The 16710-nt window shown below is 47.3% G+C and overlaps 1 protein-coding gene across 2 annotated transcripts; it reads right to left on the reverse strand.

Moving 5' to 3' along the window:
- Positions 1-7427: 7427 nt before the first annotated feature.
- On the reverse strand, positions 7428-16332 carry cchcr1 (coiled-coil alpha-helical rod protein 1). 2 transcript variants are annotated; one of them, XM_084683594.1, is made up of 19 exons: positions 16137-16332; positions 15643-15922; positions 15356-15520; positions 14992-15109; positions 14541-14735; positions 14240-14403; positions 13919-14033; positions 13594-13704; positions 13133-13276; positions 12825-12935; positions 12336-12442; positions 12043-12155; positions 11642-11717; positions 11229-11353; positions 10965-11153; positions 10402-10491; positions 9841-9992; positions 9442-9592; positions 7428-9318 (listed from the first exon to the last, which is right to left on the reverse strand). In XM_084683594.1, exons 1-19 carry the CDS (start codon positions 16201-16203, stop codon positions 9098-9100), a joined length of 2694 nt encoding a protein of 897 aa, XP_084539720.1. In that variant the 5' UTR covers positions 16204-16332; the 3' UTR covers positions 7428-9097. The 2 variants fall into 2 exon arrangements, with proteins under 2 accessions (XP_084539720.1, XP_084539719.1); XM_084683593.1 differs by having other exon boundaries at positions 15356-15526.
- Between the last annotated feature and the right edge of the window lie 378 nt (positions 16333-16710).

The raw sequence follows: 16710 nt of genomic DNA on the forward strand, positions 1-16710 counted from the left end.
AAAGATGGTGGTGGAGCAAGAAGCGGATCTTATTGTGAATAAGAATCATCCATTTGGGCCAGCAGGGGGACGTTGATCAAACTTGATCTGACGTTGAATTATAAGAGCATTCACTCCATCCTGCCTCTGCAGACCTGTAGGCTACTGAACGGCACTACTAGTGGTGTCCGCATGGTGTTAAGGGGACTAGAGGAGATGATGCTGTGCTAGAGCAGACCTCTGGTGGGTCAGATATTGGTTGGCCACAGAGATTGTGCTGATGAGCTGAAAGTTTTGCAATGTCTGTCGTTGTTTAAACTCTTCAATTGATTTGGAATGTCATAAATGTTTTTAACAAATTAGTCAATCTAACACAATACCCATCCAGATAGCCTATTTAAAATGATTGTGCTAACCTAAGATCACAGTGATAGTATCTTCAAAGGTTTTGTCTGTGATTAAACATTGTATTAGGCTATGTGTCTTTGTGACTTGCATGTAGGCCTGTTCTTGATCTACTATCTAAAGCCATCCCAGCCCAGCCCACATCAAACCAATATCAAGAACCTCTATTCATCTAGACCCACTATGCTTCAAGTCGCTGGCAATAGCAGTACATGTATTATTTGAATTCCTGTAAAATGAGATGGCTTTTAGCAGCGGAGGGCTCCACAGCCTACAGCTCTTAAAAGATGTGTTGCAGAGGAGTTGCACGCTGCGTGCTGAAGGATTTAGGCCAGTTGGGAAAGTATAAAATCTCTTTACGTAGCCCACTGTAGAGAGCCTTCCACTTGGAGTTGATATGTTCATAAAGAAAAATCATAATTCAATCAGACAGATTGAATTTGATGTCCATGAGTACGTTACGATAGCTTTTTATTTACTGGTCTCGTTTCATAGGCGGCATAGGCGATGTCGCGGTTATCATTATAGCTTCCGGTCAGTGCCCATCTGCTGTTAGTAGAAGAGCACGTCAAACAATATTGATCCGCCCAATAACTGCATGTAATGTCTGGCAACACTGCCTGGATGCTCAATTACAGAATATGACCAAGGGTGCTAGAATCCCTACTGGTTCCATTTCACCAGCAGAAATGTTTAGTTTCAGAATATTGCCCCTGTTAGGCATCGCAGATTTGATGAACCACTCGATTTGTGTGTCTCTTTTCCATGTGAATGGCATGTCCTCTATAGCCCCGGGAAATGACTCAGTTTGTTTTCCGTGCGCCGGAGAACAAACTGAGGTTTGATGAGGGACGGCACTCGTGGCAGAACTCAAGCACACAAGCCATTATTTGAGTCTGCCATCAGTAGAGCTTTTCAGGAGGTTCCAGAGATCAGAAACCCAGCCAGGACATGGGGCGGTAAAATCTTTAACAAACCTCTTTGGAGAAACAGTGCTGAAAAGATGCAATTTGAAATCAACAGCAGAGTTTATCAGGATGTAGAGCAAGCCTTGAAGCCACCAGGCTCCAATGGATTAAGTGTTAAAAATATGGAAAACAGATAGATTGAATAGATAGGGTACGAGACCAGAGCACGAGGCGTAAGAGCCTGAAGTAAAGCATGACGTTAAGGCCCGGCTGGTGCTCATGACCTCATAACACACGATGTTGCTGTTTCGTTGTTGCCGCTTTATATTCTTGACCCAATGAAAACAAACCTCTGTTTAGACATATTGACTATTACGCTTGAGCTATTTTCTGGAATCATCAGGAGGATATTAGGATGTCAAGAATGGGACTGGAGGAGAAAGACACACAAAGTACACAACACACACACACACACACACACTAACATGTCTGACTTCGACAGTCTCTTTCTGTGTCAATGTCAGGGGGTCTTTCCTGCACTTCCAAAGAAAAATAAGTGAAGAAAGCAGACAATGCATACTAGAAATACTAGGCTGTCATCAGAGAGAAGACTACGTCTGGCTCATTCTGGCACACACCCAAAGAGGAATGGACAAACCTAAACCTCTAGGTAATTAAAAAGAAATGTCTTCTTGATGTGAATAGGTTTCAAGTGTTTGTAGCTTACCAGTGGGACACACACAATCAGAGGTCATAGGTTTGAACCGGACAGGAAAAAACGATGTCAATATGTAATCATTGCTTGTTACCAAGTCTCTCTCAACACAAAAAAAAACATGTATGTAGTGAAAGGAAATCTACAGTACTGCGAGTCAGGTCTACTGGACACAAGTCAATGTGTGTTACTTCACAAATACTACTTTGTTGTGCTTGTCAACACAAAGTCACCAATGTGAACTGAGCTGTGCTTTTCTTTCGTAATGGTTTGTTAGAACCCACAGTATTACACACACAAGTTGTAGGCCTGAGGGAATGAAGTGGCCTATATACAGACAAATGCAGTGTTCCACATTTGCACAGTGAGCAGAGTGCGCCCTGCTGAAGTCCAACTCCAACCCATCTGCAACCTACAGTAATTAAGTCAGTAAAAAGTAATTTGACTTTCGACTTGGTCTCCAGATGGTTTCTCTAAATTGTATTCTCTCCTTCTAGGTGCCGCATACAACGTGATGGATTGACTTGTTTCAATATAACTGTCACTCGGTTAAACATTAATGAAGCTGAGATTTGACAAAGTAAACAATTTTCCCTCGCCGCACTCTGCAACCTCAAATTGGTGTCGTCAAGCGTCACATAACAAAGAGTTGCTTATTTCAGGTTGTGTGTCTCCAGTTTTGGCTTCGTTACTCAGAGTTAGAGCCTGTGAAATTAGATGTGGGTCTTGCCAAGCATGTGACTGTTACGAGTGGCTCTGCATTTCACATTTAAGTTGACATTAGGGCTTCAGCCTGCCAGGGAAACTGGCAAGAGCATGGCAGGAGTGCTCTGATGCATGAGGAGCCTCCATTTCCTCGGGCAGATAAAGAAAACGAGGGTTGACGTCGGCTAATTAAAGATGAGAAATCCGGTCGTAAACAATGTCTTCCTATGTCGTCGTTAACATGTGCGTCCCCCGTCACATGATTTAACCTTAGTTCAAGACTACAAGTGGGTAAATAGATGGGAGACAGTGACGTTAGCAGTTTCGATGTGACGGGTCCTGATTTCGAACGGACCCAACCGTCATTCCATGACGTTTTTTGACAGGCTACTCGTTTTATTTTCGGAAGCAGGGGTGGAAATGAGAACTAGACACAGGTCGATACAATAGACCTACTTTTGCATGAGAAGCAAACAGGTTTTTCTGGTGCTGAATGTAGAGCAAGAAGGTCAGAGGATGGGAGGAGCACAGAGATGAAAGCGAGCATCGGAGACACCTTCATCCTAGCACTTCTCTGCCTCTCTGGCAAATTAGTTTGACTCTGTAGTCAATAGGTTTGCTCCACTAAAGTGGCCTGAACTGAAATGAAAATAACATTATCGCTGGCCTTGATGAAGGCTTTCATTTTCTCTCCCTCTCGGCTGAAAAAAAGCAGCCCACCAGGTTGTTTCTGACAGTTCAATAACTTATTGACAAAATATGTTTCCCTTTTGCCATTCATCTTCTCGCCAGCGACAACCAGACTTCAGATGTAGCCTAATAGCCTCTGGCTGATGACCTAATACAGAGGCATCGTCCTGTATTCCACGGCCTGGACACAAAGAAAGATACATGTACTAATACTCACACGAGATTCACACGAGAAAGAGACTGGAAGTGGGGTTGTCAAAAACACCTAATTGGTTAGGTAGGCCTATGAAGGATTAGATCAAACATTCAAATCCAACCTTCACATGCTGTGTTTGTGTGCATGATACAAAAGGTGGAGTGCAGCGCTCAGAGGAACACGATCTGTTTTAATCATTCAAAGGAAAACAAAAGAGAGCCTTCGTCTTGCGAAGAGGCCGTCCACTGTTTGGACAAGCACATTGGGAATGTGAACCGACCGCTGTGTTGAACGCAGATACTGCTGCGTTTGCAGCGGGAGCGAAAACACCGTTGGCAGAATGCCAAACATGTTTCTCCGCAGCAGCAAACAGGACTTAACGTGAGGTGCAGGTGTGCGATAGGAAAACATACATTACGCATCCTCCAAGTTATTAACTGCATTAATCCTTGTCCTGTCTTGTGGTTTCTAAGGTTACTCCTGGAACCGGAGAGTGTAAAGGATGACACCCGGGGGTTCTTTAATTGAGCAACTTCCAAAGGAATCTACCCTCGGGCCATGCTATCATAGCACAACATCATAAGGTTAATGTTATGAAAAACAACAGTGCAAACTGGTCACGTCCTACCCCAGCCAAGCCACAGTGCTGCGATGTTTTAATATCATAGTTATTATGGAGTTTTAGCAGCTGTTAAGAAGGTGGGCCATGATTTCCACTGGTGCTGAAATAAAGACCTCGGGCAGAACCTGCTGTCCATTCCACATGGCTGGAACCTGAATGCTTTGGAAGCCAGCTACTATTTTGATCGTCCATCTTAGGTAAGCTGGTGAAATGGTAACGTTTTATAATTTCCCTCTCTTGATTCTTTGGTATTGCAATAGTACTGTCCTGTGCAATACCAGGCGATTTGGGCAGTTTGTGGTTCGTTTGTCACACTTAGGAAACTACAACAATGATTTAAAGGAATTTACATACAACAGAATGTAATATGCTTACAACAATAGAGCAAAGTAGACCATTACGATTGAAACAGCAAACATCAGGCTGTTAACGTTATATGAAAACACAACATAAAAGGCATCATGAGATTGTAGTGATCCCAGAAGTTTTGAGGCCAAGGCAGAATGCATCTTCATTCCAATAATGTGTCCAACAACGGGCAGCTCAAGGCCAAGTCAATGTTGTCCTTTAGAGATGTGCTCGAGCGATCTTTTGACAAGGCGCTCATCACTTCAAGGCTGTTTACGCCGAACATTTTCTAGCTGAAGATGACAGAATGACCTTGGAGTGTCAAACAGACATCTCGTTGTCGGCAGGCGGCACTGATTATTTTTACCATCTCTTTGTATTTTGGGGAATAGGGACATTTGGAATTCATTTGGGGTAACTAAGACCAACAGTGTAATTCTCTTCTCATAATGAGACTGCGATTATTTCCTTGTGGTCTACTTTCGGTTTATTTATCCTTCGGAACAGTTTGAAAACATGTCATCACTGTGTTGTAAAAAAAGATTGCACCCAGTTTCAAAATGCCCAAAACGATATTTACGTTCACCATCCAACGTCTTTTACACGGTGGATGTGTTGCATTTTAAATGGAAAGGAAACCCTGTCATTGAGAAGGCCTTTTCCTATACCATGGTGTTAACAATCAGTAGCAAAGGTGCAACAGCACAGATGAATATTAACGGTAATTTCACTTTAACATCCCCTCTTCAGCTAGAATATCCCATAGGCAGAATATCAATGCTTAGAGAGCGGAACAAATTACCCTGGCCATTTTAATTAGCAATGTTCTGATTTCTCAAACATTCCTTCCTTTCAGTATTAAGGAATTCCTCTCTGCGAGATTCACACTGTGTCCGCCGGAAGAAAAAATAAACTTTAAAAAGGTGCATTTTTGAACGAGATATGTTGGAAGCAGACCTATTTCAGTTAGAGGCGAATCTATGGACAGTTAATGAGGTCGTTTTTGATTGGTTGAGATTTCAGATAAAGCTCGTCTTATGCTCTGTTGAACTATACTGGTCTAAAATTGTTACATGAGCTTCAACTGAACTTGAATTGATTACCTGCAGTTGACAAATTGTTCATACTAACCACTAATTAGGGAGTCAGGTGGCTGAGGGGTGAGGGAATCAGGCTATCAGGAAATGCATGTAAATTGCTGCTTGGCTTTCATGATCTTTACTCTGTGTCAAACCAGACACTCAAATCAGGGGCGCAAGGGGCACAATCATATTTCCACACAACTTTGAGGTCAACAGGACTTGACTGGCAAAAAGACTGACACCATAGAAAGACCAAGAGCATCTATCTCCAATACTTCCACACCACTGCAGTCTGAAGTTCTCTTGCATGTAAAAGTCGGTGTTCAGTTTCAAGGGAAGACAGTTCAGTACACTGCAATGCCCCAAGGTGATGCCCTAGACTTCCTGTGTCTATAAATAGGGGGTACTTGGCTGGCTCCTCTCGCACAGCCCCTCTCTGCATGCTGTCGAACCCCTCCAGCAAGGCCTCCACCATGCCAGGGCCCGGCCGTCGACCGGGGCTTCCAGTCCGCAGGGCTGCTGGTAACTTCTGGGCTCTGACGTAATGGATCACATCAGCTTCATCCGCAGCTCCACGCTAGCTCCGTCTTCCAAGGTCACGCTCCGAGGCCTTCCGTTCCCCCAAAACACAGGCTGAGAAACTGACACAAGGAACGGCCTCTGTTTACCCGCGCTGCGTATTGTCGTTTCCGAACGGGGCACAGATTTGCTCATCTCGAATGGTTGGATTGCGATGGTTTATTTAAGTGGCAGTCTCGAGACAGCTGATGTTTTTTTCATATCAAATCACACGTCATGATTCTTTTTAGCAGAACACATGAGAGCGGCCTTTTGAGACATGCCCATTCCCCAGGGCTCATCTCCCTCTATGAGACACACTACAGACAGCTGCAGGCAGGAAGGCAGACTGGCAAAAAGAAAGAAAGGTAAGGCAGGCAGTCAGTCAGAGAGAGGCAGGCAGGCAGACAGTCAGAGAGAGGCAGGCAAGGGAGGAAGGTGACTTGGCTGAGGGTACCGTATCTTCCTGCTGGTCTGAATCTTATTTTACATATCATTAACTCTGAATTGCTAATAAAAAGGGCTGGGAGCTTATTGATAGGTTTTCAACCTCACTTATTTCATGTCTTGCAATAGTCGATTAAATTATTCATAAGTCATCACTGTGCTGCTCTGCCATTGTGCCACTCTTGCCGTGCCGCTGGAGCAACTGAAATGCAAAGAGATATGTTCAGCAGGTATGTTTTTTTTCGACTTTGCCATCCATAAAATGCACCAGTCGAGTTATGAATAGAGCAACAGAGTGCTGGCCCCTCCCCGCATGTTCTTCATCACAAGCTTGTTATCACTGTGCTGACACAAAGATTGCACCCTCGGCTATTTGCAGAGAAACATGTAGATCGAGCGGATTTAAGTGCTGGTGGGCGAGACACTGCATAAGTGCGACACGTTGCTGCCGTTTCTCGCTCAGTGATGTGGCTAGAGTTTTGGGAGAGAGGGACATCTAGCTCAACACGATCATGGACTGCCACAGGAAGTGATTTGGTGTTGGCGTGGACATTGGTGATTGGAGTTGATGTGGGAAAAAAAAAAGAATAATTAAGAGGATCCTTCAGATTTGCTTTCAGAGCAAAATTGAACACATTTAAAGAACACGTGCTATAGGGAATTAGTTTGTTTGCTGTCGACTGAAAGTGCATCAGACTTGAAAGTGATCCAATAAATGAAATACTTACGTAATGAAACAAGCAAAGCACAATGAAAGACTTACATGACATCATTTGCAGCATGAGCCATATTTATTTGACAACAATGCCATCTGCTGTTACAACATGTCCACACAAAGAAGACAATATCTTAGAGGATTCACAAGTGAGCCGGCCATGCTATTCAACAAAAACAATTAAACTGAGTCGGGCAATGCTTTCAGTGGCAGATCATATGTATTCTTCTCGTAAAACAATGTCAGCCTTTAACATTCGATGAAGGCATGAGCCACAAAGCTCATGTGTGAGTTTCTGTGTGTGTGTGTGTGTGTGTGTGTGTGGGTATGTAAGTGTGTGGGTGTGAGTTTCTGTGTCTGTGTGTTGGGGGGGGGTCGGCATAAAGGGGTCCGTGCCAAACATTGCCTCCGAGCTGGGGTCTGATGAGGACGTAGGGACAGATAAAAACACCATTCATCAGACAGAGCTGCCACTGAACAGCCCTCTGGAAAACAAATCACCCTTCCCAGCATGCTCTGCTTTAACTTGCACAGCTAGCACATCTGCACATTACCGCCCTCCTGGCCCAAGACGCGCGCAGTAATTACCTACCAGCAAACAATGTTCAGTTCATGGCAACATTGCTCACACTTTCTGATTTACTGACCACATGGCTGTTTTCTGGAGAGCTTGCTTATCTTTCTCGGCATGCAGGTGTTTCATTGTAGAAATACATCCACTTTGATTGGAGTGAATTGCATCCCTGGGATTTGGGCACGCCTGGGGCTAAAGAGAAGAGGAAGCTTGATTGTGAATCCTCGGGTTATTTTCAAGCAGGGAAAATCAGAAACGCCTATTTCTAGGGGTCGAGTTTATTCTACATATTGACAATCTTGTGATCCAGCCTGTACTTTTGTACTCGTTAAGATTTCCATTTCCTACTATTACACTATTCATATTTGTTTATTCATGTCATTCTAGTTGTCACTGTAAGGTAACCATGACAATTCTCAAAACAAATATCTGCATCATGCCATACAACCCAATCGAGATGTGTTTGTGATCGGAAATCAAATGAAAGCCCTCGTTTGACGTCAAGACGTGAAGGTCATTTATTACAAGTGATTAAACCCCCCCCCCCCCCCCCCCCCAAAAAAAACAACCCCGAATACTGTCGTGCCGCGCAATCGACCGGCAGGTTCAACATACGTAACCATTAGCGAGGCTACGGCACTGCCGGCAGAGGTCCATCCTCGCTTGGGCGTTACAACTCGGGAGCACTTAGAGACATAACTCATCCGGTTATTCGGCCTCCTCCGTCGGTGTTCCGTTTGGAACGAGGCTATCCATTCTGTTGATTTTGCTGTCACGCCGCTCCTAGCTGGGAGGCAGCCCATTGACTTATTGATTAGCCTCAGAGAGTGCTGGCTACACGCCTACTTGCAATGAACTCCTCCCGGTTGGACTGTTATGGTAAATAAAGAAGGGGAAGTGGACTCGACGGTATATATATATATATATATATATATATATACGTTCCTCCTTAACGAGACACTGAGAAACTCAATAAATAAAAAAAAGGAAAGAAATGCATTTCATTCTGGCAATTAGAATCAGAGAGCTGGAATGAAAGCCTCGTTTTGCAGCTGTTGTCTGCAAAGGCACAGCTGACCGGCCCTGACGAATTCAGACGCATTACCAAACCTTATAAAACGCTTTGAAAATACGAACATAAATCAGCATTTTGTTAGTCGTACGCATTCAGTCCTCGACGGCTCAACCCTGAATAAGCGCAGCCCGTCTCCAGGTCGTCGTGCGCTTGTGGCCTCGCCGAAAATCGGGCGTCTCCGACCGCCTTCCCGCCGTCGCCCTGCCCCTCCTCCTCCTCCTCCTCGGCAGAGTCCTCGGAGCACTCCCCCAGGGAGGAGCTGAGAGCCTGGAGGTCCCCCAGCATGGTCAACAGAGACTCTGGCAGGAAACAAACACAGGACAGGCTCAGCTAGCGTCCGTCTCGGCCCCGGCGGTGCCCTCGCCCGAGCGATGCTACCAGACTGCGGTACGTGTAGACGGGTGTGGTGGCGAGGAGGCTACCTTTGGGGGGCGGCTTGTCTTTGCCTCCCAGACCGGAGGGAGTGATTGTCCCCGGGGGCCTCTCTGGCTCCCCCAGGGCGGTGGAGGTCTGCAGGGATTGTCTGCGAGCTCTTTTATACTCGCTCAGCAGACCTCGTTCACGCACTGTGGCCTGGGGACGAGTTCCATTTACATCAGATTTCATTGAAAATGATATGAATATCTTTCGGTCAGGACTATTTCCCCAGATTTGTACTTTATATATGATTAGAGACAGTTGGAGAGAGACAGGAAAGCGGGGAGAGAGAGTGGGGGGAAGGCGTGCAGAAAAATGCCCAGGCCGGAATCGAACCAGGTAACCCCCAAAGATAGAACTGCTCACAGACAGCGAGCGTACGACCCCCGTCAGGCCCTCCTTACCAGAAGAAGGTTTTTGTCCTTGTCCATTTCTTGCAGTCGTTTCTGCAACTCGCGGATTTCCCTGTCGCTGTGCTCCTCCTGAAGTCGCCGGGCCCCTCTCTCCTGCTCCCGCTCTCTCTCCGCGTGTCTCTCCACCTGGCGCAGGGCCACAACTGCAAGAGGAGAGACCACACCCTCCAGGTCAGCTGTCCGGACCATTCCGGAACTGGCGCTTTTCGGAAAATGACCCCCCCCACCCCCCCTCCCATTCCCCTCCACCCCATAACTCGATTAGAAGACGTTTTGCCTCCGGTATTCTTTTTTACATTTACATTACATTTAGTCATTTAGCAGACGCTCTTATCCAGAGCGACTTACAGTAAGTATAGGGACATTCCCCCCGAGGCAAGTAGGGTGAAGTGCCTTGCCCAAGGACACAACGTCATTTTGCACGGCCGGGAATCGAACCGATTACTGATTACTAGCCCGACTCCCTCACCGCTCAGCCATCTGAGTCCTTTTTTCAATCCCACCGTGGCCCTGTCCCACCTGCCCTCTGTGTGGCGTGTCGAGCCCCCCTACCTGCTTTGCTGTGCTCCCTCCTGGCCGCGTTCAGCTGGGTCTCCATCTCCCTCAGCTGCCGGGCGCAGCGCTCCTCCGCGTCGGACAGCGCTGGGAGGGTGACGGCGAGGGGGGTGACGGCGAGGGGGGGGGGAGCAAACATAAGTCAGTGAGTCGAACTTTCACTCTTCTCACATGGGGGCGACTGGGTGTGCGGCGGCGGCAGTAACATGTTGCAGGTTCTCCAGCCTCACGGGAGGTACAGCCCAGGTGTTATTCCCCAAACTGAAGTACTGAATATCTGATGGGAAGTGAAAGCTACTCAGACTACCACGTTGACTGGAGAGTCCAGCTGTGGCCAGAACCAGCAGTGGCCAGAACCTGGCAGGCTTGGACCGTATTCATACGTTGTATATGCCTGGCACATACTACCCCTCACGCTCAAATTCTCCTCAGCCCAAGCAACTACAAATCCATGCAGTGCACCTTCTACAGTAAGGTTTGATTCCCACACTGTGCAGAGTGTGATTGATTTCATTTTATTTGAAGTTTGATGTTCTACTCTACAGGTGAAGAGCCCTCACCTCGATCTCTCTCCTGGCGCTGGCTGAGCAGCTGGCCGCTGAGCTGTTCCAGACGGAGGCTGCCCTCCTCCAGCTGTGCGCGGGCCTCCAGCAGCCTCTTCTCGGCCTCCTCCCGCCCTGCCGCAGCCTCCTGGGCCTCCAGCCTGCCCTGCTCCACGGCCCCACTCAACTGCCTCACCTGGGCCTCGACTGCACGCAAAGAAAACACACAATCGCTGGATACGGTTCGGGGTTCGAATCTCCGAAACGGATGCGGGAACTCACGGCGCTCGCGGAGGTCGGCGAGGGCGTTGTCGACGAGGTCCGGGGTCCTCTTCAGCTCCTGCGCCAGCTTGTCTCTCTCCTCGCACACCAGGGCCAGCTCTGCCCGGAGGTCTCCCAGACGGCTCCTGCGAGGCGGACACAAAGGGAGAGGACGTCCTGCTGAGGGGGTTCCAGCGATAGAGAGAGAGATAGAGAGGGAGGGAGAGACAGAGAGACAGAGACAGAGAGAGGGAGGGAGAGACAGAGAGAAAGAGAGGGAGAGAGAGAAAGACAGTGAGAGAGAGAGAGATAGAGAGACAGAGAGAAAGGGAGACACAGAGAAAGAGAGAGAGAGAGAGAGAGAGAGAGAGAGAAAGACCATGCGGAGTGAACTAGCGCCGTCTCCTGTCTGACCGGAGGGATTGTGGTCGTACCCTTCGGGGACGACGTGGGCCGGCTTGGGAGGCTGCTGTTGGATCCTCCGTAGGGCTTCCTTCCTCATCATCAGCCCTGTAACACAACAGTGTGTGAGAGAGAGAGAGAGAGAGAGAGAGAGAGAGAGAGAGAGAGAGAGAGAGAGTGTGTGAGAGAATGTGTGTGTGTGTGTGTGTTTGTGTGTGAGAGAGAGAGAGAGAGAGAGAGAGAGAGAGAGAGAGAGAGAGTGTGTGTGTGTGGGAGAGAGAGTGTGTGTGTGTGTGAGTGAGAGAGTGTGTGTATGTGTGGGAGAGAGAGTGTGTGTGTGTGTGTGAAGGCAAACTGAGCATAGTAATCCAAAACGCCATCGACTCCAACTTTTCATCTAAAACGAAATGATTGTTTGACCATCGGTCAGTACCTTGGATTGTGTCCACCTTTCGCTTGGCAAAGGTGAGTCTCTGGCTGTGACTGTTCAGGCGTGACTGGGCGCTCTCCAGCTCAGCGATCTTGGCCTGGAATGCCAGGCTGCATCTGTGGAAAGGCAAACCGGTGCTTGAAACAAACATTCACCAGACTTCACTTTCAGATAGCTGTAAGGAGGGTATTTTCGACTACATCGACCCATAACTCTCTGAAATTCAGCTGTAACGGGGGGTTTTGAATGACACTACAGCAGGGAACAGCGACCGTATCCGATCTGTGTTCACTGACCTCTGGACTGCTTCTGTCATGGAGCTTAGTCCAGTTCCCGCCTCTTGACAACAAGTCTTCAGCTCTGCGTTCTCCTTCTGGGTACTGGCTAAGTCCTGCTCAACAACCTGGAGACAATTCCCAAACAGCGCCTCTGTTAGCGATGTAAACATGATGACCTTTGACTTTGTATCCTTTTCAAATGCCAATCTGGATGCAATCTCATGGCAGCCTCGGGGGTCTGTTCATCTCCTCTGCGAATCTTGAACTAATCCCATTATCATCCATAATCACTCAATTACCAAAGACCTCCCTGGGAATTTGTGTCAGTTTAAATGGTAAGTAAACAGGTAAAACAGCGCCCCCTGCAGTCCCGAAATCGCAAAGGGCACGGGCATCCTCAAAACGCCAACCACCCAAAAAAAAAAAAGAGTGTTGTGCTTCGATCAAAATGGAGGAGAGCCCATCCTCCTAGCTCCAGGTAGTCTGAGGCGCGGGGAGCAGACCGACCTGCCTGGCCACCCTCTCCAGGTGCAGCTCTGCAGCCCGGTCCTGCAGGCCGTGCCGGAACACACCAGCCTGGTACTTCTCCTCCTTCACCTGCCGCTCCAGGGACGACATCTGGGTCCAAAACAGGACAAAACCGGGTGAGTCTCCAGAAAGGAATCGCTTTGTCGAACGATGCCAGCATCCTGACTGCAGTTTTGCCCCGTATGTCATAGAAAATCATTCTAAAAACGTAATAATGGATTGAAATATCGATTTACCGATCATTAATTCGACACAATCACAGCTTATAAGGCAATTCAACGACATACCGCTAAGTGATGTTTCTCCCTTTCTCCTCTCGTTTCCAAGTCCTTTGCGCGGAGCTGGACCAACAACGTGAAGACTTTCTCCCTCCAGCAACGTAGCACCCTGGCTCCTTTTGAAGAGCCCTTAAGTAGCGTCTCTGAGCCAGCCTGTGGACACACACAACAACCCACCTCAAGACTATATCGCTCGATATCAAATAAGGGGGTCAGATGGCTGAGCGGTTAGGGAGTCGGGCTATTAATCAGAAGGTTGTTGGTTCGATTCCCGGCCATGCAAAATGACGTTGTGTCCTTGGGCAAGGCACTTCACCCAACTTGCCTCGGGGGAATGTCCCTGTACTTATTGTAAGTCGCTCTGAGTAAGAGCGTCTGCTAAATGACTAAATGTAAATGTCATGTAAAATAACTGTTTGTTTCCATGAAGCCGAAACAACGCTGTGTTGAGAAGTTTTAGTTTCGCTCACCTTCTCCATCATCTCCTCCTCTTGCAGAGCTAATATGTCGTTCACAGAGTTGAGTCTGACGTTCAATAGTTCTGTCGTCACCTGCAGAGCCTCCTTCTCTCTTTGCAGCCTCTACCAAAACGCCAGAGATTTGAAAAAGACAGAACAATTAAAGTAGTAAAACACTATCAATCTCCTACAGACTCGTCAAAGAAATACTACTTTTTTTTTTTTTTTTTACAAAACTCAAAATACAGGAAACCTAATATAGACATTTCCTTCTAGAAGAAGCTGCTATCAGGTTGGTTAAGCACAATCTTGGGCCATAAGTATCGCAACTTCTCACCTGAATTGTTTCTGTCAATTTATCCTCCTCCCCTTTCTCAGGGGAAAGTTCCCCGATGTACTTTCTCAGACTCTGCAGTGTAGCCAACTGGGTTTCAAAATCCTTTCCCATCTGGCTGTAACAGAATGCCAGTCCATCACTGAAAGTGTGCTTTGTACATACTGTAAGCCCCAGACCCTATAAATCAAATTTAGAAGTAGTAGATTTCCAAAGGTTTTCGCTTCCTACTCAATCGCAACTGATTTTTATTAGTGATTGTTCGGGGTGCACTTCACTTTCAATCCTTTCTTTTCAATGCACTGCCTTCATCAAACTGGGCACCTGAGTTGCTCGTTCAGCCCATCTCTTTCTGCAGACACCTCCAGCAGGTTGATCTTCTGCTGAGTCACTTCCTGGGTCAGGACACACAGTCTGGTCTGCAGTTCACAGTTGGATTGTCTCACCAAATCCATCTCTGTACTATGTGTTGAAGACAACTGCCGCAACTGTTGAAAACAGACACACAAGGAGACACGTCTACTATAATCTCCCATACCATATCTCATTGATGATTTGTGAACTTCCGGGTTTTTCTGTGAAACCCGAAACAAAGCCAGGTCTTAAGAGAGCGACCAGCCCTCACCTCTGTTTCCTGTCTCCTCTGTAACTCCTCCAGTTGCCGTCTCAGTTTTGAAGCGTGCTCACTGGCCTCCGCCCCGGCTTTAAGGTGGGCGGCCTCGACCTCTGCAGCCAGCGTCTGAGCCTCCAACCTGCTCCGCTCGACTTCCCTTTTCAGCCTCTCCACCTCTTCCCCCGACTCCCTCTCCAATCTCCCCAGCTGCACGCCGCCACAAGCGGGCAGGGTCAGTGCAAGGTCAAGAGGGGGGAAAAAAAGAAAACTAAATTAGCCGGTACCTAGAGGCAGTGATTTGATTCATCTCAAGCTTGTCTTGCCTGGTTGCTTTACCTTTGGAGTAATGAGGAGCTACGCTACGGGCTAGTGTTAATATTCATTGGCCCATTAATACTTTGATTGGCTGACGGGAAGGCAGAAATCGATGGGCTGCCAAATTTGACACCACACAGCTGTTTACCTGAGCGCTGACTCTCTCCTTTTCTTCCCTCTTCAAATTGAGCTCCACGCTAATGATGCCAAGCTCAGCCTTGGTCTTACATAACTCCTCACGCGCTGCCTCCATTTCAAGACTCTGCCTGCCAATGCAGAGGGGAAACAAAACGCAGCGTGAAACATTGAGAACCGTTTGGAAGACAGCAGAAGCCACGGATAACTCTGCCGTTCCTGATCTCTGAGGATTCAAAACAATTCAGTCAACAGGCCATGTCCACCAACTTCCGTGATTGTGGAACACTCCGAACTAAGTAGGCTACCTGGAAGAAAAAATTGGCATGTCATTTTTGGATAAGCTACGAACATGTAATATACCACATGCAGCATACCTGTTGAGGTAGCTTTCCTTGTCTCGCATCTCTTCTCTCTGCCTCCCTGCAGCCTCTTTCAGAGCCTCCACCTGGCCTCGGAGTCGCTCTGACTCCGCCCTCAGCCTCTCCGTGTCCAGTCTCCACTCTGTCTCCCATCTCGACGTGTCACCCCTCTCTCCGGACCTGTGACTTGTGACGGACACAACAGCACGTCAGGGGGGGGGGGGGGGGGCACGTCTACGCACATTTTGCTGGTGAGTGAAGAGCTAATAGACAGGTCAGAAATTCGAAACGAACACAGCCACCTAGTTCTGGAGTCTGCACAACCATCCGTAGCATTCCCCCTTTTGGATCCATCTCCTTGTAGCAACAGAATCCTCTGGTTTTCCTTGCGCAATTCGAGGATTTCCTGTTTGGCTTGGTTGATGGCGAGCCATGGATCCATTGTTTGCGTTTTGGAGGCAGGAGTTACCCACGTGAGCGGTGTTGTCCCTGTTCCACTTGTGGCACTTGGCACCGCGATGGAGGTGGACTGAGAGCTTGCTGTGAAATGGGATGGGGTCATCAAATCCTTGTGGTCAGCCCCTGGGTAACAATATAAAGGGCACAGGTTAGCTAGTTATCCTGCAAATGTTATCACTTCAACAAGTAGACAACTGTCACATGACTGTGTTAAGTAAGTAAGCCACAAATCTATGGGGGCAGTCAGCTCGCTAGCATTTTAGCTTGTTAGCACCATGGATTAGCACTAATATTAGCTTGCTAGCCAAGTAAATTACATCGTTTAAAGTTTACTTACTTGTGGAGGTTGACGCCACAAAATCACAAGGAGCATTGAGCTTTTCATCTGCTTTGGGTCTCTCCATTGTACTTTATACTAAAGTTCAAGTGACAGCAAATCTAGCAGTGGGTGAAACCTCGTAGACGCGCCATGATTTCAAACACAGAGTTGTGTTCATGGTAACGATACGCTTCCTGTTTGCATTGCTGGTCCTGTCTGTGTTTCTGTTGATGAGCCACCAGAGGGCGTCTACGTTAAAAGAAAAACTACAATTTAAGTTCTTTCTGTTACTACTCAGCGCTGTGGTGCATTTAAATACAGTAGAATACATGTAATGTAGCGTGCACTATGAATCCACAGAAAATATTAAGGGTGCACCTCTTGACTTTTATTGTTAAGTGTGTGTTTCATATTAAATCAGATCAGTCGATTTGGTTGTCATATTGTAACTGTCCACCAGATGTTGCTGGTATTCCAATTATCAATAGCACCGCAGGGTGTTTTGGCGGTTTATGGCTGAAAATAACGAGATGATGGATATAGAATTCATGATAACCTTATGCAAGGGTTACAATGCTCTGCCTTTCCTCAA

The sequence above is a fragment of the Hypomesus nipponensis genome, chromosome 20 (genome assembly GCF_054491055.1).
Source record: "Hypomesus nipponensis isolate SF chromosome 20, ASM5449105v1, whole genome shotgun sequence".
Lineage (NCBI taxonomy): Eukaryota > Metazoa > Chordata > Actinopteri > Osmeriformes > Osmeridae > Hypomesus > Hypomesus nipponensis.